General features: G+C 43.8%; 1 protein-coding gene across 4 annotated transcripts in view; it reads left to right on the forward strand.

Moving 5' to 3' along the window:
* The window catches only part of ANOS1 (anosmin 1), a 263372-nt gene that overhangs the window by 145662 nt on the left and 92749 nt on the right, over positions 1-24961 (forward strand). The window contains exon 1 of one of the 4 annotated variants that reach the window (XM_077343278.1): positions 18324-18825. The exons of 1 other annotated variant lie outside the window; for it this stretch is intronic. In XM_077343278.1, the coding sequence (XP_077199393.1) occupies positions 18589-18825 (237 nt within the window). In that variant the 5' untranslated portion in view covers positions 18324-18588. Of the gene's footprint in view, positions 1-18323; positions 18826-24961 lie in introns of those variants that run through there. 2 more of the 4 variants (XM_077343276.1, XM_077343275.1) reach the window with 2 other exon arrangements.

A 24961-nucleotide genomic window follows, 5' to 3' on the forward strand; every position in this document is an offset into this window, starting at 1 on the left:
TCCATTCTGTATTTTCATGAACCTGTGTCTGTCAAAATGACCACCTGTAATTTTCCAAGATAACACTTTCCTGGAGGGAACCTTCTTTGGGGGAGCCATTACTCAGACCACATAAATTCAATCCTCCCCAAACTTGGGGGACAGGTAGAGGAGTGTCAGCCAAAGATTCCCTGCAAGTTTAGTGTCCAGGGAGAGGTTCTACCATTTCATGAACCTCATGAACTAAACTGGTTTGTTTGGCAACTAAAAGTTTGACAGTTCATGGCTTGTGAATTATGAACTGAACCACATTTTCCTGGTTCTTTCCCATCCCTATTAGAATGCTTTCCTTCTGCAAGTAAAATATCATGCCTTCAGGTATGAAGAAGAATAAAGTTTGAGTGCAGTGGCACCTTGGCTTGTTGTTGTTGTTGTTAGGTGCAAAGTCATGTCCGACCCATCGCGACCCCATGGACAATGATCCTCGAGGCCTTCCTGTCCTCTACCATTTCTTGAAGTCCATTTAAGTTTGCACCGACTGCTTCAGGGACTCCTTCCAGCCACCTCATTCTCTGTCGTCCCCTTCTTCTTTTGCCCTCAATCGCTCCCAGCATTAGGCTCTTCTCCAGGGAGTCCTTCCTTCTCATGAGGTGGCCAAAGTATTTCAGTTTCATCTTCAGGATCTGGCCTTCTAAGGAGCAGGCAGAGCTGATCTCCTCTAGGACTGACCGGTTTGTTCGCCTTGCAGTCCAAGAGACTCAGAAGAGTCTTCTCCAGCACCAGAGTTCAAAAGCCTCAATTCTTTGACGGCCTTCCTTATGGTCCAACTTTCACAGCCATACATTACAACTGGGAATACCATAGCCTTGACTAAACACACTTTTGTTGGCAGGGTGATGTCTCTGCTTTTTAGGATGCTGTCTAGATTTGTCATAGCTTTCCTCCCCAGGAGCAAGTGTCTTTAATTTCTTTGCTGCAGTCCCCATCTGCAGTGATCTTGGAGCCCAGGAAAATAAAATCTGTCACTACCTCCATTTCTTCACCATCTATTTGCCAGGAACTGATAGGATCGGATGCCATGATCTTTATTTTCTTGATATTCAGTTTCAAGCCAACTTTTGCACTCTCCTCCTTCACCCGCATCAACAGGCTCTTTAGTTCACTTTCTGCCATTAGAGTGGTATCATCTGCATATCTGAGGCTGTTGATATTTCTCCCTGTAATCTTGATGCCAATTTGTGACTCATCTAACCCCGCCTTTCTCATGATGTGCTCTGCATACAAGTTAAGTAGGCAAGGCGACAGTATACAGCCTTGCCAAACTCCTTTCTCAATTTTGAACCAATCAGTGATTCCATGTCTTCAGGTATGAAGAAGAATAAAGTTTGAGTGCAGTGGCACCTTGGCTAACAAAGTTTAATTCTGGATATAAGTTTTTTTTGTAAGCTTTCTTATTTTATTGTTATTAGCTTGATGACACTACTGAATAATGTTATATTTTAGTAATTTAATAATATTAAAAATGTTTAGTTTATTGCATGAATATTCCAGTTTAAGAACTCCCAGGTAAACTTGGCTGGTAAGTTTTCAGGGGTTCCAGGAGTGGGAGCTGGGAACAACAGTTCAGTGGGGGAGCTGGTATATCCCTAGGTATACCAGGTGCAAAATCCAGTTAAGCATAAAGGGCCTTTCTTCAAGGTTATACCCATATCAGTCATGTATTAAGAGCTACAAAATCCAGCAAAACCCAGAACGTGAAATGATTAACTTGTGTTTGTGAATAGCTCTTTTGTAGAACAAGAAGCCTACTTTTTAGAAGAGAGTAGTAAATATCAAACCACAAGCTATTTGTTTATCTTTCAAATCAACCTTAACTTTTAATGATGGTATCATATTCTAAGTCTGCTGAATATGCACAATATACAAGAGGCACATGTACCTGTGGTGTTCACTGCATGCATGAGCCATGACTGTCTTGTTTTGACCATACCAACAGCCGGTCTATACCACAAGGACTCAGGAACAAGATAACTGTTTATTCTTTTTATTACAAAATTCAGCAGTTGCTGCAGTGATTTAAAGGAAGAGCAAGGTGGAGAGGAGAGAATGCATAATTTTAAAATCTTTTTCCCTTTGGTCATTTTCCTCTGAAAATCCACACTTTCAATCTGTTTGAGTCTCTGAGGCAAACTTCTAGGTAATCAAGTTTTCCCCTCCAGAATAAAATCAGTTCAGGGCAAGTTGGAGAAACTGGATTGAGAAAAACAAATTCAAAGGTCCCTCCAGAAGAGAAAAGTGGGTTGTAAATATCCAATCCAAATCAATAAATAAATTGTAAATCCATTTAGGCTGAATTTCTTTTAAAGAAAGAGAGAATCAGTAAAGCATGGTGTTGCATGATATTTTTTCTATAGCGCATGCATAGCAAAAGGTAAGCATGGCTATCATGAAAAACAGCACAATATCAAATGCCTCATAAGAGAACCCTAACTCAAGATAATTAAGTGAAATGTACATATCTACCATAGGATGCCCACATTCTTCATGTACTGGAAATTCATGGTTTTCTTTAATAGAACAGATAATGAAGTTTGATGTAAACATGAAAACCAAGGGAGCACAAGTCATTTAAAGTTCTGCATTTCACCAGTTGTAGTTTCCTGTGCAGATCTAAAATATGAAAGTCTTCATATTCATATATGAAAGAATAGTCCTTGCCCACAGTAACTCTTGCTAATTCCTGTGATGGTATAGATTCTGAAAGCCAGCATGCTGTACAAACTGATGTAATGAAGTAAACTCAGGATTTTGATAAGGTGCTTAACCACTCTGATGCTTTGTCATGGGCCAGACATGTCTGTGGTGTGTCAAATGATTAGAAAATAATGAATCCTTCCAAAGGTATATCGCCATCCGAGCTGCCATTTTAGATGTATTAATCATAGTGACCTAAAGTTACAGAAATCTCATTTGTTTCTGGCAGTAAATACACTGCAATTCTAGAAGTCAGTAGGATTACTTAAGAGTAAAATTAGTAGACAATAGTACTGTCAATACTCTATCAGCAGTCTAGCCTGAATTCTTTCTCTTGTTCACATCTGAACTGAACACCTATTTTTTTTCTAAGTAATCTACGTTACTGTGGTATTTGTATGAGGTAGTTTCAACCTGTCTAGAGATATCAGAATCTATGCCAAAGAAAGCAGCTACATGGGGAACAAAGCACTTTTTGAGAAGGTGTCATTTTCATGGCGGCGTTTATACTGAAAAAACCTACACATTAATTGGGCACTTGCAAAGCAAGACTAAATTAGATCCAGCAGCTGTGTTTTGGTTGCAGACAGGTGTGCACACAGAACTATAGTCACTCAGACAGCCTCTCCACTTCACAACAGGCAAGACACTGGAAAATATATGCACATGCTTTGGTGAACATCTTTGTACTGTTTCTTTGCCAGTTCATCATTGCAAAACAGAAACAAAAATAATTCAGTCCTGATTTCAAAGAAACTTCACCCCTATCGACATGATTTCTGGTCTGGCTATGAATACCCAAAGTTGGTATTTTTGTGGGTATAGATACATTTCCTAGATCTTTCAGATACAGTATTTCCAGGCAACTTATTAAATTAGAAATATATATTTTAATAACTAACTAGTTGGGAAGATGCTTAGTCTTTAAAATACTGTCTATGTTGATGACATTTGTTTGTTCCTTTGCTTTGCCTTATTGTGTTTTGTTTTTGGCTCTGAGACATATTGGGTCCCTACTTGGGGGAAAAGGTGGAATTAAAATGATTAAATGACATGATTATGTATTATTAAATGACATTATAATGTATTCTTGTGATGAAGTAACATCCCGAGTAACTCCCTGAGACAGCCAAATGACAATTGGCTATAGTCCTCAGGGTAATCCTTATCCATGGTTCCTCTTAACAGCCTGGGGGGAAGAGTGGGTCTGGGGAGTCCAAGATGGAATAGGGCCAATCAGGGTGATCACCCTGACTGTCCCACCCCTACTTGGCCAGCCTTCGACAGACCACTGGCAGCTGTGAGAGCAAGCAGGAAGATGGCGGACGCAACGCTAGGACTCTGCGGCCCCACAGAACGCCACCAGACCTGTTTGGCCAGCCCTCCCCAGACCCGGAGCCTACTTTGAGACAGAGGAGGTGGCAGCAGCGGCCCTCACCACAAGGATGCTATGCAGGGCGATGCTGCACCAACCAGCCAATCCACCGATGGAACAGCATGACCCTGGTGGGCAGCCGCCATCAGCCACTATGGGCCGTGAGGAACTCAGCCACGGGACAAGCACCATGCCGGCCAACATGGCCAATATACTGCAGTCAGGCACCCACACTGCTGCGATAGAGATGCCTCAGAGAATGCCATGCAGCCACAAGATGTCCACCACTGACAAAGCTGCAGCCCCCAGGGAGCGTCTCTGGTGGCGGCAGGACATCTGTGGCTGTGCTGCCAGCAAGGAGCCCTCACTGACACAGGAAACAAAGTGCCAGAGATGTGGCCTCAGGTACCTATACTGCCGCATCCAGCCACCTGGGGGTCCAGGTCCTTCCTTCCCCAAGGTCTGCCATGCCTGCATATGGTCCCCCCACACCACAACCGCCTGGGCTGCAAGCCACCCTGCTTCCGGTGCTGCACTCTGCTATTACAGTAGCATGGAGCTCTCCAGGGCTGGCAGTGTTTGAAATGGCTCCTTGCGCCACCAGTATGCTGTGCCTTGCTGCACCCCAGCCCCCGCTGTCCTCATTCTTGCACATGACCATGCCACGTCCTGAAGGTCCCGTACCATCCCCCACCCCTCCCCCTGCACTCTTTGCTGCCTACCCACCTCCGTCCTGCGCTCTCTGCTCCTATGTCGACCCCGACGTGCCGCCAGAACTCTCTGCCTTTCTGATGCTCTCCCCACTAGCGGCCACTGCACCCCCGCCCTGTCGCTTGATCCGGCTGTGAGCACCATGGCTGCAGGGGCTAGGGGGGGGGGGTCCCTTTCAATGCCCGTTCTTATGAACGGGCTTTGCAGCTAGTAATACGTAAACATGTAAATGGTAATGGTTACTTGCAGCCAGGGGAAACTTTATACTCATAGTAAACACAGGCATTGCTTCTGTTCACACAACATGATTATCAAGCATATTAGAAGGATCTTTATGCAGTTGATAGGCTCCTAGAACACTTGTAACGTATGACAAAAATGAAAGTAATATAAAATTCAAGAGGGAAAGGCCACTATGCAAGGGGACAGGAGCAATTGTATACATCCATACATGTAAATTAAAGTTATGCAGCAAATCTGTGTTGTGCTGTAATAGGAACGAGGCTTTGGGTGGGGAATTGACAGAAAAATTGGCTGCAACTCTTCTAAGCAAATATTCCTTCTCTGTCTGGGGGAGGGACAATAGAAGGAAAGGAAGGGTTAAGCACTCCCACATGCTACCATTTCTTCCTTGCAAATGCCTCTCTCCCTGAAATGTCATTAACTGGTAGCAACTGAACAATATTTGCCAACATAAAGGTTAGTTCTGCACTAAGCAAAATCTAGGCTTCGTTTCTCTGGGCACAGTGTACACCTGTAATCTGCCCCTTGCCAGCCTCAGACATAGCTTAAGTATGCAACCATAAAACAAAACAAAAACTATTTTATTTCTGAAATGACATATACAGACCAAATAGAAATGAATTTGCAGCCCAGCTCAGATCTTGTTGGATTCCTAGGCCTCGGTAAATTTATATCCTGCCTCTTCATAGCCATAAAATATGATTGGGCACGTAGGCAACAGGAAAAAGTGAAACATTATAGATAAAACAGAGCTTTAGGGCTGTTAGGAGAAGCCGGCCCTCCACTGTAACCGAGTGCAACTTGGAGAAAAGGCAGTAATTCCCGAACATGATGGAATAAAGCCGCTGGTACTCAGTTGTTCTTCTACAGTTCCTCTTCAGAGAGAATCCCACAGCACTAGAGAGTCTTTAGAGCAGCACAATGGGTGTTCTAGAGGCTGTGTTTGAAGAGGTTTCCTGCACTGGCAGTCTCAGTGCTGAGGGATGAACTTCTCCACAGACTCTGCTTGCACAAGCCGTGAGCTGTATGCGGATTGAGCATGCAGCAATTAACTTCCCTCTTTTGTCCTTGGGATGTTCTGTGGATTTGGGATGATGTAGTATTAAAAATAAATGATATTTAATCCACTAAGAACACTGTTTATTTTAAATACATTCCTCAAAAGCTGCCACCTGTCCATCTGAGCAGCTAAGCCATTGCTGTCTTTTAGTCTCAAGAATGTATTGATTGAATATGCATATTTTTCTCAGTTGTTCAAATGTACCATCATACTGAGTAGTTTGACCATATATTTCATTCAATAAAGAAGAAAGCAGTAAAAAGGGGATATAAAGTGGGGGGAGGAGGGGGGAGAAAAGTGCTTCCTAGCATTTCTACTGTTCAGGGTATGTTTCCTGCACCTCTGTTAGGATGTCCAAAGATAAAACTTATATCTTTAATCACTTTGTACAAAGAAGTAATTTTAGTAGACACAGCACATGACAAAAGCAGCCCCTTTGCAGATTTACTCTCCTACATAATTATTAAGGTTGCAGAGAAGACATTGTATCCATGATGACTCTAAAATTTGCCCTTTTATTACAAATAACCTTTTTGTCAGGTTCAGCTAATAGATTATGCTGATTGCATCAATATTTTCCCCAAGGAATAAGCACCACCAAATTCTAAGTGGTATGTTTCTGCTTAGGATCAATCTGTCCCTTGAAAGTTTTGGTCTAGCATTAAACTACACAAAATTTTAATTATAAGAGCATTTGATTTCTGGCATAAACTGTATGGATTTACTGATTCCCTGTAAAGATAATATTGCCTTAGGCACATTTGCAGTTACGTTTTCAAACTTCAATTAGAGTTCCTTTTGAATAATATAGATTGTAGAAACAGTTAATTTCTCTGTATTGCCAGTGTGTGGCACTGTTTTCTGTAGAAAAACAAACTTTTGTAAAGCTGGTTTTCTCAGAAAAACTCAGTTTTACTCATTCAGAAGCAAATAGAGAAGTAGTTTCTAGTGCTAGAGATTGGTCTCATACTTTGAATGGCATCAGGACACTCTTCTCACTTTTAACTTTGGCCTGGCTATTATTTTATTGGCATACTGTCCCAAAATAAACACTCTCAATCTTAGAAGTATGTATAAATAAGAACATAATTGGAATGTCTTATCACAATACTATTAAAAACACTATCCAGTTAAAACAGATGGCTGACAAGAAAGAGAATTTTTTTTTTTTGGTAAACCATCCGCTTTAACTCAAAAATAAGTGTCTAAACACTTAATCCAAAAGGATAGTTAATGAATCATTAATATTATCACTTGTTAATTCAAAAGATCCAATACACCTCTGTGAGAAATTCAAACAACCTGTCTGCTTAGGACTGCAAAAAATGTGCAAACTGTACATTTGCCTTACTTTCAGACCTGTGTTCTTTGACTCAAATCCTTTAATCCCCTTCCCTGCAATGTAAGTATACACTGATACCTTTAAATGTGTCTTTGTGTTGAACAGGGTGCTTCTCTGCATGCCTTATTTACTGAGTGATTGTAAAGAGAGCTATAATCCTAAACCTGCTTGCTGGTAATGCATGGCTTCATTTCTAAAAGGACGGATTCCAGATCTCCAGGTAACCTTTGAAATCACATTCAAACACCATGACATACTATGGTTTTGGCATAATATCTGAACTGACAAAGCATAATTAAAACTAAATGGAAGCTGCTCCTTTTAGAAACAGGAGTGCTAAGCTGATAGAAAACAATAACATAACATGATGATCAACCACAAGTTGTTAGTCTACCACCTTGCCAGAACTGGGATTCATGGGACAGCCCTTAAATGGCTGGCCTCTTTTCTCCAGAACTGGACACAGAGGGTGGCGTTGGGGGGAGAATTTCTCACGCCCTTACCAACACCTTTGCAGAACAACACAGGGTGCAATTCTCTCCCCCACATTGTTTAACATCATGTGGCCTCTGACCCAACTGATCTAGAGTTATGGGCTGGGTTGTTATCAGTATGTTGATGACACCAAGCTCTCTCCTGATGGATGGCCAGCCTGACTCCCCCCCCCCTGAAGCATTTGCCTGATGTTTGGAAACAGTGATGGTTTGGCTCAGACAGAGGTCCTGTGGCTGGGTCGTAAAGGGTCAGATCAGGAAGAGCATCTCCCCAGTCTGGACAGAGATCGCATTCTTGGCCAGGAGATCTCACCCTTGGCCAGGAATCTGGGGGTGATTTTTGATGCCTCCTTGTCAATGGATGCACAGGTCACCAGAGTAGCCCAACCAGCATTTTTCCATCTGCACCAGGCAAAGCTACTAGTGCTCCATCTCAGTGGTCCCCAACCTTTTTATCACCGGGGACCGGTCAATGCTTGAAAATTTTACTGAGGCCCGGGGTAGTCTTTTGCCGAGGGACGTCACTGCTGCCTGAGCCCCTGCTCTGTTTGCTTTCCCGCTGGTGCCCCTGACTTCCCGCCACCCACTGGGGGGTGCTGCCAGCAGTAGCTGTGTAGGGCCACGCTGACGGGAAGCCCCAGCCATGGCAGCCACCAGAGAGCACCAAAGGTGAGCTGGTGGCAGAGTGGCAGGGCAGCCCCCAAGGCAGCATCTGGGAAGGAGGACGAGGAGGAGCTGCGGACCGGTACCACTCCACGGACCGGGGGTTGGGGACAGCTGCTCTATCTGGCTCCAGAACACCTGGCTACAGTAATCCATGCAATGGTCACCTCCAGACTGGATTTCTGTACCTCACTCTAAGTGGGCCTTCCCTTGGACTTGACCTGGAAGTTACAGCTAATACAGAATGTGGCTGCCAGGATCCTCACCAGAACATGTTGGAGGGCCCACATTCAGCCAGTTCTGATGCTGCTGCATTGGTTACTAGTGGTGTTTTGGATCAAGTTCAAGCTTTTGGTACTGACCTTTGAGCCCCTTTGTGGTCTGCGCCCTGCATATCTGAGGGACTGCCTATCTCCCCCCACCCAGGGCTGTTCGCTCAGTGGGTACTAATAGGCTGGTGGTTCCTAGCCCACATGAAGTGTACTTGGCTTTCACGAGGGCCTGGGCCTTTTTGGTCTTACCCCGGCCTAGTGGAATGAGCTCCCAGATGAGCTAAGGGCCCTGAAAGAGCTGTCACAGTTCCACATGGCCTGTAAAATGGAGCTCTTCCACAAGGCATTTGGTTGAGGCTAGGACTGGAAGAACCTGGATCCCTCTCTTTCCCCTCTCACAAATGATATAACATTTCAATATCACAACTCTCACCTGCCTGATACATAGGATCTGATGGGGGAGGTGGCTTCATGTTCGGGAGCCATCATTGGGAGGAAGGGGACATGGAGTGAATCTGTTGGTCATCATTGTGGTCAATATTTTTAATTGATGTTATTAAATCGGGGTTAGTTATATATTTTTAATGTATATTGTATCCCTTTTTGAATTGTAAGTCACAGTGAGCCAGCTCTGGCTGAGAACAGTGAACTAATTTGAACGAATGAATAAATAGCAAGATAGATAGATAGATAGATAGATAGATAGATAGAGAGAGAGAGAGAGAGAGAGAGAGAGAGAGAGAGAGAGAGAGAGAGAGAGAGAGAGAGAGAGAGAGCAACTTTTGCTTTTTATTTAATTTCCTGCTCCTTTGAAGCTTAAGTAAAATGGAAGCTTTCTTTGTATACTGAGTTTTTATTTAGAGTATAAATCTGTGGGTAGGTACTGTTTGTTTTTGCTTTTTGTTAGGTTGCTATTTTTCCCCCTAGGCATTCCATAAATATTTACTTGGTAAGCTGGTTACCGCTAATATTCTCCTGCCAAATGGTAAAGGATAATTTGACTATGTCTCTAATTTTTCTGACTGGGTGAAGAGACTTCAATAAAGTTTCTTAATTTCATGCCAGGATTTCAGAGATGGACTAGCTTACCAAGACTCAAATGCAGAATGATAAATTACTACTTGTTAAATGATTGTAGAGTACACATTATTATGGAAATATGTTTCTCACAGTTCGTATTGCTAAGAAGGTATTCCCAACTCCAGTTGCCTGATACATACTTTTGTTCTACACTTGTTAGACCCATTATGCAAGGAGCTGGAAATCCAGGATGGCAGCAGCAGGGCAGCCCCAATTATGCACCATGCTGCCACCATCCCAGCCGTGGTTTGGTGCAGTGCCCCAGAACACCTGCGACAAGGGAACGTGGAATCTTCTGCATTCCCTGGGATACCGCGGGTGCCAGCGGGGGCTGGGTCGGGCCAGTCCTGTGCATAAGTGGAAGAGCTGGGCCTTTTGGCCTGGCCCTTCCTTCAACCTACGGTATCCCTGGATGGACACTGCACGCTACTGTTGCCTACATGGAGCCGCGGAGCTGATCAGGGAGTCCCCCCACCCCCAGCAGCATGCCACTCCCCGCCATTGTGTGGTGGGGGCCCCATTCCCCCCACTCACCTTCTTGTTGATGCTGCCTCCAGGCAGTGAGTCAGGCTTTCCAGCACCGGTGTTGTGCGCGCGTGCATGTGCGTACACCCGCACTACGCTGGGGCAGCCCACATACTCCAGGGGATTCCTCTCCCATGATTATGAGGGGCGCCTGGCAGCAGTCCAGCATGGCTGCTGCCGTGCATAATGGGTCTTAGCCAGCATGTTTTCTCACAACTACTTCACAAAAATCCCATTACCACTTCAAGCCACTTCACATATTACATGTTCTGGTCTGCTGTTTATGATGGCACAGGACTTCTGTGTTACAGTTGTAATTATTATGTACATGTGCATGTATTAATGCATAATTTTGTCTACTTTGAATCTACTATGTGAGAAAAAAGTGGTTTATAACTATAATTATAAAAAATGTCACAGATAAATTATACTCTGCCAAGGTACTCTAGTATCTGTTTTTAACAATAAAACCTGATATAAATTTATTGCAGTCTAAGCCAATCAAAATAAACAGAATAGTAGAGTAACTACACAGGATTACACTGTTATTAGTACTGCTCCTTTTACAAGACTGAGCCACTTTTGGACATTTAAAATACATGTCCTGCTCTGTAAGTGATTTCCATTAGAATCAAAGAGATCTGTTCTTAAGGAAAGGTGTATAGGATTTGGGTAGAAGTAGTTTTCACCATTTCTCACAATCTGATCCTAAACACATCACACAAGAATGTGTTCAGTGGAAATCAATAGGACTTATTTCCATGCAAATGTGCTTTAGGTCTGGGTGTTACTTCTCTTTGGGAGGCAACATTTTATGTGGGAATCCAATTTTACTGGCATTGAACAGCCAGTCTTTTGTGTTTGAACAGCCAAGCTATTACTTAAAAGGAATTCAAAGCAAGACTGATGATCTTGGGTAACTGTGACCTTTGCAACACAACCAACGCCATAAGCTCTGTATGCCTGCAGTGTAAAATGAATAAAAGCCCTTTGCTTTTTCTCCAGATTTTTATCTATTTATTATTTGATATCCCACTTTTCTGTCCTCAACAAGATTCACTTAAACTTGTAAAATACTGTTACTGTTCCATTCTAGCCTTAGCTATGCTATGAAGCAACTGCAGAAATATTTCTGTGAATCTATAATTTTGAGTGATAGCATGATGTATTCCAAGACTGGGTAATAGAAATGTCATAAAGCATGATATTATTTTATCCTTCAGAATAGAACACCAGAAAAAATGTTAAAACACCTTCCCTGTAATGAAACTACTTATATGTCTAAACTTATCTCAGGTTGCAGATACCCCCTCCCCCTACTGCACAGACAAGATACAAAGGATATTTCGGTGAACTTGGAAAAGTTTAAAAATAAAGAGAGTTTAAAAGCCCAAAATAGATAAGCAATGTCTCAGCGTGCACAAGTCATAACAAATATCAGAGTTCTTTGCTGAGCAAGGTCTTAGAGACTGTTCTGGGTTGCCTAACCTTAAAAAATAAGAATCTGCTAGTACTGCCATGCTGGTGGTGAGGGGAGGGGAGAAATGGAGGCATAAGAAGAAATAGCGGTAGATGCAATATGGAGATGAGGCAGATGGTACAGAAGACAGAAATCAGTCTTGGATTGCCCATGGGCCAAATGCTGACTCTACGTAGATGCACCTGCAGCATACCTATAAAATTTGCCACACTGTTGTATTACCTTATGCATGGCTAAGAAGGACAAGAAATAAGAAAACAGCACCCTGTAATCTAGTGTCTAAATTGATTTTCATTGCTTCATGATAAAGCAAGGACATACCAGACATCAGTTGTGGCCATCTGAAAACAAGTATCAAATCTTAACAGGACTAGGGGATCTGTAGATTAGAGGCCAGAGATATTCCTTTGGAGGAAGGACTGTGATTTGAATTTGACTTTAAATAAATGTATTCGCCATTTTAATTGTTAGGTTCAAACTTCTCTTTCTCATTCCTTCCCAATAATTACCGAACAGAGTCATTTGTGCTAAGATTAAGCTAGAAAGGAGACGTGAGCCAAAACCAACCAGGAAGCAATTTTGCAGTTAGTCAGGGGGGTTTGCTGGTGTCAATGGACCAGATCACAGGAGAAGAACTCATTTGTTACTGGCAACTTTAAAATGTGTAAAAAAATAAGCAATTTTTTATGGGCCACAGAACTCATTATGTAAGATCTTTCAGGAGCCAAATCCTCATAGAAATTATTATTAGTTTGTTGGTAATTTCATTTTTCAAAAGACCCTTAAATAAGGTAATGGTTGCAATCAAATTAGCCTTCTGTGAATTCATTATTGATACCTCAGGCAAAAGGGCCTGTAATACAGCTTGCATTCTATCTGCATGTAGTGACCAGCATTCTCTCTACTCAGCCAATAAAATTCAGCACAAAGTTTTATATTAGCCATACTTATCAGACCTCTTCCCATAGCATAATATATTCCACTATGTTTCTGTTTGTCACTTCCAGACTCAGTGCATGTCTACCAGGTGTTGGCCTCACTTAGGTGTTCAGAAATTTGGAAATCAGTTCTAAAAGTCACAAATAGACACAGTGGAGTGAACTAGCCTTGGAACTGCCTGGAGATGGGTGAAAATGACTTCATAAACATGTGTTTGAGAATGGCAGTTACTTTCATCACTGTAAGAGTGGCAACCTGGGCAATTTGAATTTGAATCCCATGAATATTTGCTTTTGGGGGGGGGGGAACCACAAGCAGGCTGAGAATCCGGAATAACAGAAATACTACAGTTGCACTTACTGTGAAGTAAATATGCATAAGAACATAGCAAAAATGAGACATTTCAATATAAATGTTTTTTCTTTTGCTTATTTTCATGGCATGTTTTAAGTTTTATTAAAATTTCTCAGGTAGGGAAAGCTATTTGCATAATAGCTTCTATACTGTGTAGCCCTTGACATGTTTACATAGTAGTGTCTCCATGTTGTTCTGTGTATGTGCAGCTTTTTAGCAAGTTTCATCTTCTTTACGTGAAGGTACTAGGTTTCATTACTCCCACTATTTCCAGACAGGGTGGTGCTTCTGGGAAGAATGGGTTGGTATGCGAGTTTCCTGAATGTTGTGAGACAATTCAGTATGCAGAAAAATCAGATGTGTCCACATTCTGGCAACAGATACTGGCAGCAGTGAGCAACATGCCGATCTGACATGTCAAAGACTCTGGGGATTAGCTGTCAGGATTTTGCATCCTTTCTGGCAAGGGCACCAAAAGAAAAACAGAACTAGGTTTAAGGATGCACAAAGACCAGTCTAAATACCCCCCTCCCAAGTTTAAACTGGAATACATTCTGAGAATGGGGAAAGAGGGAAGAAGTCATGGGTCCTCCTTCTGGACTGCTCTATGGAGCTGACAAGCAGGAAGAGAGTCTGCAAGTGGAAGAGAGTTATTTGAGCTGCCTGAAGGTGTCCTGTAAGACAGCGATCCCCAACCTGTGGGCCGCGGACCACATGTGGTCCTTCGACTAATTGGAGGTGGGCCCCGAAGGATGCCTTCTCTCCCCCCCCCCCCGTCATGAGTTAAACGGTCAGTTTAACTGTCATGAGTTAAGGAGGAGAGCCAGTTTGGTGTAGTGGTTAGGAGTGCGGACTTCTAATCTGGCATGCCGGGTTCGATTCTGTGCTCCCCCACATGCAGCCAGCTGGGTGACCTTGGGCTCGCCATGGCACTGATAAAACTGTTCTGACCGAGCAGTGATATCAGGACTCTCTCAGCCTCACCCACCCCACAGGGTGTCTGTTGTGGGGAGAGGAATGGGAAGGCGATTGTAAGCCGCTTTGAGCCTCCTTCGGGTAGGGAAAAGCGGCATATAAGAACCAACTCTTCTTCTTCTTCTTCTTAAAATTTCTATGAAAATAAAATGTTCCTTATGTTCATTGTTGTGGCGTGTCTGTATCTTATTTTGAAGGGATGTTTAAACATTACCATAGTGATCAGAGAACGTTAGGGCAGTGGTTGAGAGTAGAGGAGTAAACTACCCCCCCCCCTCACCGGGCCTCAGTAAAAGGCGTTGAGTGGTCCCCGTTGAGTGGTCCCCGGTGATAAAAAGGTTGGGGACCACTGCTGTAACAGCCTTAAATGATCACTACTAGGGACGCCAAAATAGCCTCCAAGGATTGCACCAGGTATTTCAGGTCTAATATTGCCTCATGTAGAAGACACAGGACAAATGGAATGAGCTACTTGATTTTCAAAGAAATGCACAACCAATGTTTTTCACGGAAAACAATGCAATGAAGCTCCTCCCCCACCCCATTTTATTATCCCTGTGAGATAGGTTAGGCTGGAAGTATGCAACTGGCCCAAGGTCACCCAGCAAGTTTCCATGGTGTGTAGATGGCAGTATCTTTAATACTCTACTGACTCTATAAGGGCAAAAGATCTACTATTATTTATACCCACCCCGGCAAATCCAAAGGCTGCCTGCTAATCATAGCAGCTGATAGCAGGTTTGCTCCTTGCACAAGCCAATAGCTTTGAGGCTCAATCACAGTTCCAGATCATCTGAGCACCAGATTTGGGGGGGGGGGGAGAGCTAAAAATGGGCTTGGATCCTAAGAATCAGGATTGGAATGGACTTCACAGAAGGGATCTTTGAAAGTGCGGGGACCCCTGAAAGTGAGGGAGACCCCCTTACCCTTAGAGCTGTAACTGGAGATCTGCTCCCTTTTGTGAGAGCTCTCACTCCATTGGACCAATTATTGTAGAGATGGTGATTCCTGTCAATTCTTCGTGTAGCTCAGCCAGTCCACCCATTTTCAAAGGTCCTCCAACCTGCAGGAGCTGTTTTTTTAATGGGGATCCAGAAGGAAGGGGAGGCAGCAAACCTTTCCTTCATAAACTCCATTCTTTTCACAGTTCTAAGGATCCAATCCATTCTCTCTGCCAACTTTTATCAGCTCAAGATGTTTGGCATTTTACACACTGCTGTTTTTACCCAAGGGCACTGGACTTAATGATTTCCAAACTTCATGTTTAAACAACACACTGAGATTTTCTACAAGTTTCACCTGCTACATTCAGCATGAAATTGGGATAAGCATACTTACTGGAAGTAAGTCTCACTAAAATCAATAGGGCTTAGTTCCAAATAAATATGTTTTAAGATCAGATTGCTGAGCTCCTATTTCTCCATAGTTCTTTTTTTTTTAGTGGTCTTAGAAAAAATAAGATCTGTAGCTCAATCCTACTAAACTATGATGGGTGGGGTGCAAAAGCAATGGCTGCAACTGCTGTTGCTGCAATTGCAAAACTGCTGGAAGCTTACCTTTTAGGCTAAGTATATACACAACCTTCCAAGAGCCTCTTGTGGCGCACAGTGGTAAGGCAGCAGACATGCAGTCTGAAAGCTCTGTCCATGAGGCTGGGAGTTCAATCCCAGCAGCCGGCTCAAGGTTGACTCAGCCTTCCATCCTTCCGAGGTTGGTAAAATGAGTACCCAGCTTGCTGGGGGGTAAACGGTAATGACTGGGGAAGGCACTGGCAAACCACCCCGTATTGAGTTTGCTATGAAAATACTAGAGGGCGTCACCCCAAGGGTCAGACATGACCTGGTGCTTGCACAGGGGATACCTTTGCCTTTTATACACAACCTTCCAGAAGCTTTTGTAGCTGGAAGGTCCTTTATGATGGTATAGAGAGAGTTCTTGCTCAACCTGCTTTCATCTCCCAGTGACAATGCACACATTTCAGGATGGCATTCATTCTGGCAATGGTTCTTGCATCCATGCTGTATGGATATGACAGATCCCAGGATGGAATGAATGAGAGGGTTTGCTTTTCTGAATTGCATGAGTGTGCCGATTTGCAAGTCAATCATAGAAATGGGGGATTAGGTCAAAGAAAATGTAACAGGGTATATTAAATGCTGCTCCAGAATGAATCCCTTTGAACACACTGGGACGCAGTCGGAATATGCTCTGGCTGCTTGATTTCCGCATTTGCTATTATAAGCATTTCATGTATCCAAACTAATTATGTATGAAAACATATAGTTTTATTACATTTATCATATATACAACATTTATATAAAGTGCCCTAGAAGGGCAACTGATGGCAATCCCAGAGAAAGACTTTCAAGTGGGAAGCAGAAATGGTTTGCCATTGCTTTCATCTGAAAAATCTTCCTTGGTGGTCTCCCATCCAAATACCAACCCTACTTTGTTTCTGAAATCTGAAGAACTGGGATATATCTTACTATTTTCCCTCCCAAATACAACATTTACAGTATTTTTAAAGAAAAGATAGGCCAACACTGCAGTCATAAGCATACTGCTTGTGCATCTGTGTTCGTTATAAATTCTCATGAGTACCCATGAAGCTGCCTCCAAGTGGGTAGCCTTGTTGGTCTGAAGTAGCACAACAAAATCTGAGTCCAGTGGCACCTTTAAGACCAACAAAGATTTATTCATGGCCTGAGCTTTCGAGTGCTTTGTTGGTCTTAAAGGTGCTACTGGACTCTGATTTTGACATGAAGCTGCTTTGTAATGAATCAGAGCACTGGTCCACCAATGTTAGTTTCGCCTTCTCAGACTGGCAACAGTTCTGTGATCTTTTACACCACCTACTGCCTGGTCCTTTTCACTGGAAATACAAGGGATTGAACTGGAGGATCTTCTGCATGCAGAGATTATTCGACTGAGCCACAGTTCCCTCTCAGGAACACATGCTCTTCAATTTTAAATGTACATTAAACCAGCTTACAAACACACAGTGCCATCCCAAACAGGTCTACTCAGAATCCTAATGAAATCTACTTAATAGAAAGACACTGTTACACTTCAATGGCTTTTGGAAGCTCTTTGTCTAGGATAGCACTGATAATCTTTTCCAGGCTATAACCCTTTGCACATTTACATGGAGGTCAACACCAAAACGTTAGATTACTTTCCACATAAATAAGTGTAGATTCAAGCTTCATGTGTTGAATAGGGTTCTGCATATACAGTCCCATGCGTATGTTGCAAATTACAATAATCACAGATGCTTGTGACTGAATGGAGTTTATGCAGATATTATTTTGTAATATGTCTGAATGGCAATGGCTGTGTTCAGCCCCCCCCCTTTTTTTTGCAGTTCACTGACTAAGAATTCATAGCTCACTACTTTTCATTCTGACCCGCTTCTGCTCTCCAAGGCCCCAGAAAGAAGACCATTTCAGATCAGGAGCTGACACTTGTAAAAGCAGGCAAATTAAAGCTTCATGTGCTGCAGCTCCACCCGACATTCCGATGTAGGCCAGGGTGTTTTATCAAATAATTACAGTTTTTAAATGGCTGGGTGTGTCTATTCAGAATTTGCATCTAAAGGAATGCAAGGCCGGGTGTGAAAGCAATATTATTACAGGTCTGGGGGGAAAGGGTGGCTTCCACTGGATTTCCAGGACGTCTCTCCCATGCAGGGAATCATAAACCCTCGGACAATCCCTTGGGGCGGCCTCAGTGCAGTCCCCTGCTAGGCAGAGTCTGAAGCCTTCAAAGAGCTGCACCGCAGCATCGCGCCCCGTCCTAGCACCCCTCCCCTAGCACCCCTCCCCAGGACCCCTCCCCTAGCACCCCTCCCCAGGACCTGCACGTGTAGGGCAGGTGTCAGGATCCCCTCCTGTGCAGGCGCGACTGGGAGGAAGGCGGGAGGCGCAGCGCCCACGTGAGCGCCAGTTCTTCCCACGAGCCCCCCGGCTGCCCTCGCCCTCAGCTCGCGCGACCTGCTCGCCGTCAGCCCGGCTCGCCCGCCCGCCTTCCTCGGCCCGCCCTGTCACTCTAGCCTCCCGCAGCCAATCGCGCGGCCCTCTGTCACCTTCTGCCCACCCCCTCCTGGGCGGGCGGGGAGCCGGAGACTGGCAGGGGGTGAAGGGAGTTGAATGATTGAACTTTTTCTGGCGGAGTTTGAGCCGCGCGGCCAGGCTTCGTCGGCGTCTCCCTCCGCTCCCTGCGTGGAGGTGAAGCGGCACGTCCTGAGGACGGCTCGGGTGGGCTCCCTGCCTTTCTGCCGGCGGAGGCTGCAGACACACGCGCGCGGGCACACACACACACGCACACAGGCGCACACAAAGCCATGGGGTTTCGGGAGCCTGGCGCGCCGGTGACCCTGCTCCTCTGGACGGCGGCTGCCTGGGGCTGCCTGCTGGGCGCTGCTGTTGCGGCGGGCGGCGGGGCAGGAGAGACGGCCGCTGGGGCTGCCCGCAGGCAGGAGGAGTCCTTCTCGGCGGCCAGCGTGTACGGAGCCAGATGCGCCTCCAGGTGCCTCAGCTTGCAGATCACGCGCATCTCCGCCTTCTTCAAACATTTCCAGGTAGGGGGACAGCAACAACGCCGCCCGGCAGGGCTCTCGCCTGCGGGAAAGAGGTCACGCGTGCCCCGCGCTTCCAGCACAGAGTCCGGGGGGGGGGGGCTGGAAATGGCCAGTACCTGCCATCCTAACCAAGGGCGCGGGTTTCTTTTTGGTTTGTTTGAAAGAGAGCGCAGAGTATGGCTTACTCCCGAGTAATCGTGCTGTGCAGTTCTGCCTGCACGTGCTGGGGGAGAAGTTTGAGGGAACTATCTCGGCGGCGGTGTAGCCTTGGGACGAGAGTGATAAGCCTCAGCGTGCTGCGTGGGAAGCGAAGCGGCCCCACTGAATCGGCGCAGAGGGAAAGCAGCCGGGCAGTTCGGGCCAGAGCGAAGCGGCCCCACGGCTGGCGGGGGCATCCCACAGGCGCTCTGGCGGACCGCGCTGCTCTTCACGCGAGGATGGCCTCGCACCTTAACGCTGGTCGTAATGCCGCCCGCAGCCGCCCTAGCGCCATCGTTCCCGGTTAATTTACGCTGACTTCAAAGTTATTTGCCTCGGTGTGACTTTCGGGCAAAGTGGGCTTTGACGTTATTGGTTTGCAAACGGAAAATGATAGTAAGCCGAGTGAGAGCAGCAACCATATGAATATGAGCACACTAAGCATAGGAAGCTCCAGCAAGTGGGTAGGGATGCTATCTGCACATAGGTTTTGTTCCAGAGCCTGGATGTTAGGTATGGTAGTCCCTACAGAATTGGTGACACTTCCTGGCTTTAGCCATACTTGCTGTCATTTAACCACCGTTTGTCTGTAGCTTTTGTTCCTGTTGGTGGTAAAGAGGTCAGTACTCTTCCTCAGTCTGTTGGTTAATGCTTATGTGATTATTCACTCTCCGGATTAATGATGGTGATAGTTATTCTGGGTTCATTGGTTAGAGATGAGAATGTAGTTTCGGATAAGCATCTTAGATGGATAGACAGTGTGATGTTGGGTTTCTCAGGGAGATATGTGGATGTTGCCTGGATTTATAAGACCACTGAAATGATAAGTGGTACGTGGGGGGGGGGTCCCCCTGCCCCAAGAGGTTTTTTACTGGTTCCTTTTCAGTGGAAAGGTGTTTGTCTGAAGGGGAGGAAGCAAGACAGAAAAAGAGGGAGAAAGAGAGTGAGCAGACAGATGTGTAGTTTTTCAATATCCTTTAGCTGAATGTAGTCTTGATCTAAGTTGTATATTTTTAATAAGACTTGCAAAGATCAGTTTTCTTGGTTTGGCCAAGACCTGTAACTTCATAGTCTTTCTACAGAGTTCTATTGAAACCAATGAGTTTTGTTGTATCAGACTGCCTAACTCTGCATGTGATCAGGATGGATGAAAATAATGTTTTTTAAATCACTGAAATGTGGTCAGTGAAGAGAGATTAGTTTTTCATCAGTGGGTCTTTGCAGATGCCCCAGTTTGCATTTCTCTTTGGAAGTTATTACAGTAATACAGGGTGTGTAGTATGGCTTTTGTGTTTTCTGCCATGGGCAAGATGTTGGAGTCGTTCTCTTTGAACATTCGTGTGTTTACTAGGTTTTTATGTTGGAGACTGTCTGTGAGGCAAGGCGAGGAAAATGAAGCAGGAAAAGATATGGATCTGTTCTCTTTGGTGTTTTAAAGTCTGGACGAGGAGCTGCTTATGGAGACTGGTTGTCAGTAATGGGAGCTTTCTGATAGCTCCTTCCCCCTAATTTTATAGCAGGTGGTAAGTTTTATTTGTAGGAGGTCATGCCGGTATTTGTACAGCGAAAAAGTAGGTCAGTGGATGATCTCCTTTTGTACCCCTTCCAAAGGTGAAATGGTAACATAGTATGTATGAAGAGCTACTGTGGTAGAGAGGTTAGAGTTTCAGACCATGATTTGGGAAACCCAGGTTCGATTCCCCACTCTGTCTTGAAAGCTTGCTGCATGACCTTGTGTCATTCCCACATTCACTCAGCTGACCTATATTTCAAGGCTGCTGTGAGGATTAAATGCTAGAGTAGAGAGTGGTGATACAAGCTGCTGTGTAAGAGAAATAGAATGAAACACCTGTGCAGAACACGAACAAGATACTGTTAGGATCATCAGTGCAAGTAACTGTTCCCACAAGTCTACTATCTAGAAAACAGAATTAATACTCTACTGTGGGCGTGTCTTGTAAGTCACAAGATGGTGACATTAGAAAGTTATGCATTCCTTGCTGTCTCTCTCCATGACACATCCTGTCCTCCCACTTTCAGCTGTACACAACTATAAAAATCTGGAGTAGTACATGAGAGACTGGTGATACTGTCGGTATTGAAAATCTGCTGCGTTTCTGTAAGGATTGGGTTTATTTGATGCATATATAGAGCTGAGTGCTGCTTGGTCATCTTTGCTTCCTGGCTGTCTGTTCTGTAGAAGATAATCAGTCATGTGTCAGTTCTGCTTGTGCAGCTTGCATGACCAGCTCTGTGATAACTAAGATGAGAATAAAGGTACCTTGTTCAACAAGGTGGTTCTTTCTTTTTATGTGAGCTTCCTGTGCTTATCACAAAATGCTCAATCAACAGTGTAAGGAGCTGACATGGTGTGTGTGTGCCCCAAGGCTGCAACATCCAGTTAAGCATACACAAGCCCTGTTGGAAATAGCTCAGGTGTATATTGAAGGGTATGAAATTGTAGCCTAGATGTAACTGCCTGTTACATTACTACAAATGTGGCTTGTCCAGTTTGTACAAGTGGCATATTTTATGCTGCAGCATCCTAACACATTTGGATAGAGTCAGTGATAAAAAAGAATACTTTCTCATAAAATAATTGTAGTATTTATCATATCAGTTTCTGAAGGCATTTTGATTTTGGTGATACTGAATTCCAATTTAATGTAAAAAGAGTGCTTTAGTTCTGTGACTTGTTGGAAAATGTACCCCCCTTAAATACATGTCATAAATGTTTACCCCTCTCACTAGTAATATATTACTCTTTTGTGGAATATAATTAAAATATTCAAACATGATATATGTTTCTAAGTTGAAGAGATTGGATGAAAAAATACCTATGATGTGATGAGGTATTGTAGATAATAAAATGTGTGGGCCCTGGTTGACTGATGTGTCAAAAATAGTAGGTTACTTGCCTGTAAGCTAGAGCTTCCAATTGTGGTATATACCCAAAGCCATTTTTGCTTCCTATCAACCACAAAGCATTCAAGGATTCAGGTCAGGTAGTGAAAACAAGAGAAAATAAAATGACTCTAGAATTGCTGTCTATATCTGTCTATGTCTGCTCTCTAGGAGCTATACTCTGTTGTATTTAGTGGAATTTGATACTTACTAAATGTACTGAAGTTTGAGTTGTATCTTTTTAGGGGGGTGAGTTGGTCAAAAAACCTGTAGAAACTACAGAATTTCTATTTATTCATCTTTTTTTTTAAACATCTTTTCATGATTGATTTTGGTCACTGTGATATTCTCATGTACTTTTTAAAATTCTGAGTGGGTCAAATTAAAAAATGAAGACTCAGCATGGGGCAATCATAAATTGATTGAACCAAAACATCCCCTTTTCCCCTGCCAGTGTATTTCCATCTCAACTGAAATTAGAACTAAGTTAAAATTATTGAGGAACTTGTCATGGAAATACAGAATGTACCATATTTGCCAGCGTATAAGACGACTCTCCAACATTTCCACTCAAAATATAGAGTTTGTTATATACCCAGCCCACCCCTGCATCTCCCTGTGACCGGCACTAGTGCGTAAGTGTGCATGTGCGATCTCTGCGTAGACAAGGGGTGGGCTGGAGCACCGCTGCTTCCCGCCGAACAGAACGGGCAGGTCACGCCAAAAAGGCTGGTACCCCTGTCTCGCTGCTGATGCTCGCTGCAGCCATGCTGATGACCCACCTCAGCCGCGCTGGATACCGCACGATACTGGATGGTATGTAGAATGAGGTGGCTGGGCATCGGGAGGCCACTATGGACACCGGGCGAGCTTTGGGAGGCCACTATGGGCAGCTATGTCTATCCCAACTCAAGTGGATCCAGCATATAGGGCGACCCACCCACTTGGAGGCATGTTTTTCAGGGGGGAAAAGTACTCTTATATGCCAGCAAATACAGTAAGTGATAATTCCAAAGTGCCTGAATATATGGCAGGGATTTTCTGTTAAGCTTTCATCACTCCTGCAAAGGCACTGCATTCACAATGCACTTTTCACAGGTGGACATTGCCTTTTCCCTCCCCTATGTGCTCCACAGAGACTTCTCTTTGAGTCTTGGGGTGCTGTTTAAAAAACACAACGTAGATTAAGCATTTGTGTTTGTGTGCATGGCTATACACTTGCTCCTTTTGCCTGCCTGCCTGTACTGCCCTCCCTTGTGGCTCAGGGTGATTCACAGGGAGCATGAAAACCATATAACAGACACAACATAAGTTCAGTAAGTGCATCAATTAACAGTAACAACAACATTAACAACAATTGTACTGTTTAACTGTTAACATTTTGACCATAATCCCACAGATTTTTCCCCCCTTCAGATCTGGATTGCCCCATGATGTGCTTAATGGGCAAATCTGAATGGGTGGGGGTTCTGGGGGGCCCATAGATGTCAATTCACTGACCTCAACCAAATGCTTGGCAGAAGAGGTCTATTTTGCAGGCCCTGTGGAAATGTGCTCGCTCCAACAGGGCCCAGAACTCATTCAGCCAGGTGGGGGCCAGGACAGAAAATGACCTGCTTCCTTGGGGCCAGGATCACCAGCCAGTTGGAGTTGGCTGAATGTCCCTCTTTGAGGGGCATAGGCAGAGAGTCATTAATGACTTAATGATTTATGGGGGGGGGTGTGTCTCGAAGTCCAGTTTGATTCTGAATTTATTCAGGTTCAAGATTAGTCCCCTCTCCAGGTGTGCCAAAATAGAATCATCATATATAGGATACAAATTATAACTATGAACAGTAATTAAAGAACAGTGTGCATAATTTTTAAAGGGGTGGTCATTTTACCTTCTGAGTTGTCTTCTTTTCAAATAAATATGGTAAATCCTTGATGTCTTGTTTCTTAAAACCAAAAATTGCCTGCCTATGAACATGTCTTTTCTTCAGAAGATATATCAAAAGCAGGAAATCGTTAAACCCAATTAATTATCTTGAAAGGGGATTAGTTTTTTTTAAAAAAACTGTTGTCAGTTGGTTGTAACTCTCTTTGTTTTACAGTTTCACTGGCTAAAGGAGGCAATTTACACCAGCCAGTTCCTAGTGAAAGGCCTTTTTATGTGTGTGCTTTCTTGGCATGATTTCTTTCTGAAGTAAAAACTGCTGACAGAATGCACATTGCCAAACAATAGTGATTACATTTTAATTAGCTTGGGTGAAATAAGCTGCAAATTACTCAGTTAAGACTTAATAACTGGCCTTTTTTTTGTTTTTTGCAATCATTTGCAAGTTGCTGACTTTTGCCAGTAACAACACAATACCATCGATCTAAATTACGAGGGATTAAATACTTCTAAAATTAAAAATCCTGCAGTAATGTACACAAATGATATGATTCTAGTGAATGTTAAGGTCTATGTACTCTTTTAAACGGAGAAATAGAAGGAATCAGGGAGAGAAGGGTGGTAAACATAACATGCCCCTCCCTCTTTGAGAGTCACAAGCGATGACAAGGTCAAGCAGGTGTATGTCTCATTGTTCTGTCATGGAAACCCTTTTCACTGTTGCTATTTCACCACAGAAGTTTCAAAAGGTCTTTGCAGTGTAAATGATGCCACTTGATGATAATAATTCATTATCTGTCTCAGATCTTAAATAAATCCAAACATTGGCACAACTGAAACTGAAAGAGCAGCAGCCTTTTGCTAAGAAGGACAAAACCTGCATGTCCTAAGAGATGTCTGATTCATCCTCACTAGTCTTTGATTTGACATATTTGTTTTGATGACATTTGGCCAGCTAGTCCCAAATGAAGTAAAGTTGGTTAAATGATGCTTTTTACTGGGCCAACATCTACTGGGAGTCGTATACAAACTTCAAGGCTGTTATTGAAACTTTAAAAACTTGCACACTTTTAATGGTATTTTACTCTCTGTATGAATGCACATGCAGCAGGGATCAGAAGAACAGTAGAGTAGCAAAGGAAGCCTTTTTCAGATGAA

Source organism: Paroedura picta, chromosome 6, assembly GCF_049243985.1.
Source record: "Paroedura picta isolate Pp20150507F chromosome 6, Ppicta_v3.0, whole genome shotgun sequence".
NCBI lineage: Eukaryota > Metazoa > Chordata > Lepidosauria > Squamata > Gekkonidae > Paroedura > Paroedura picta.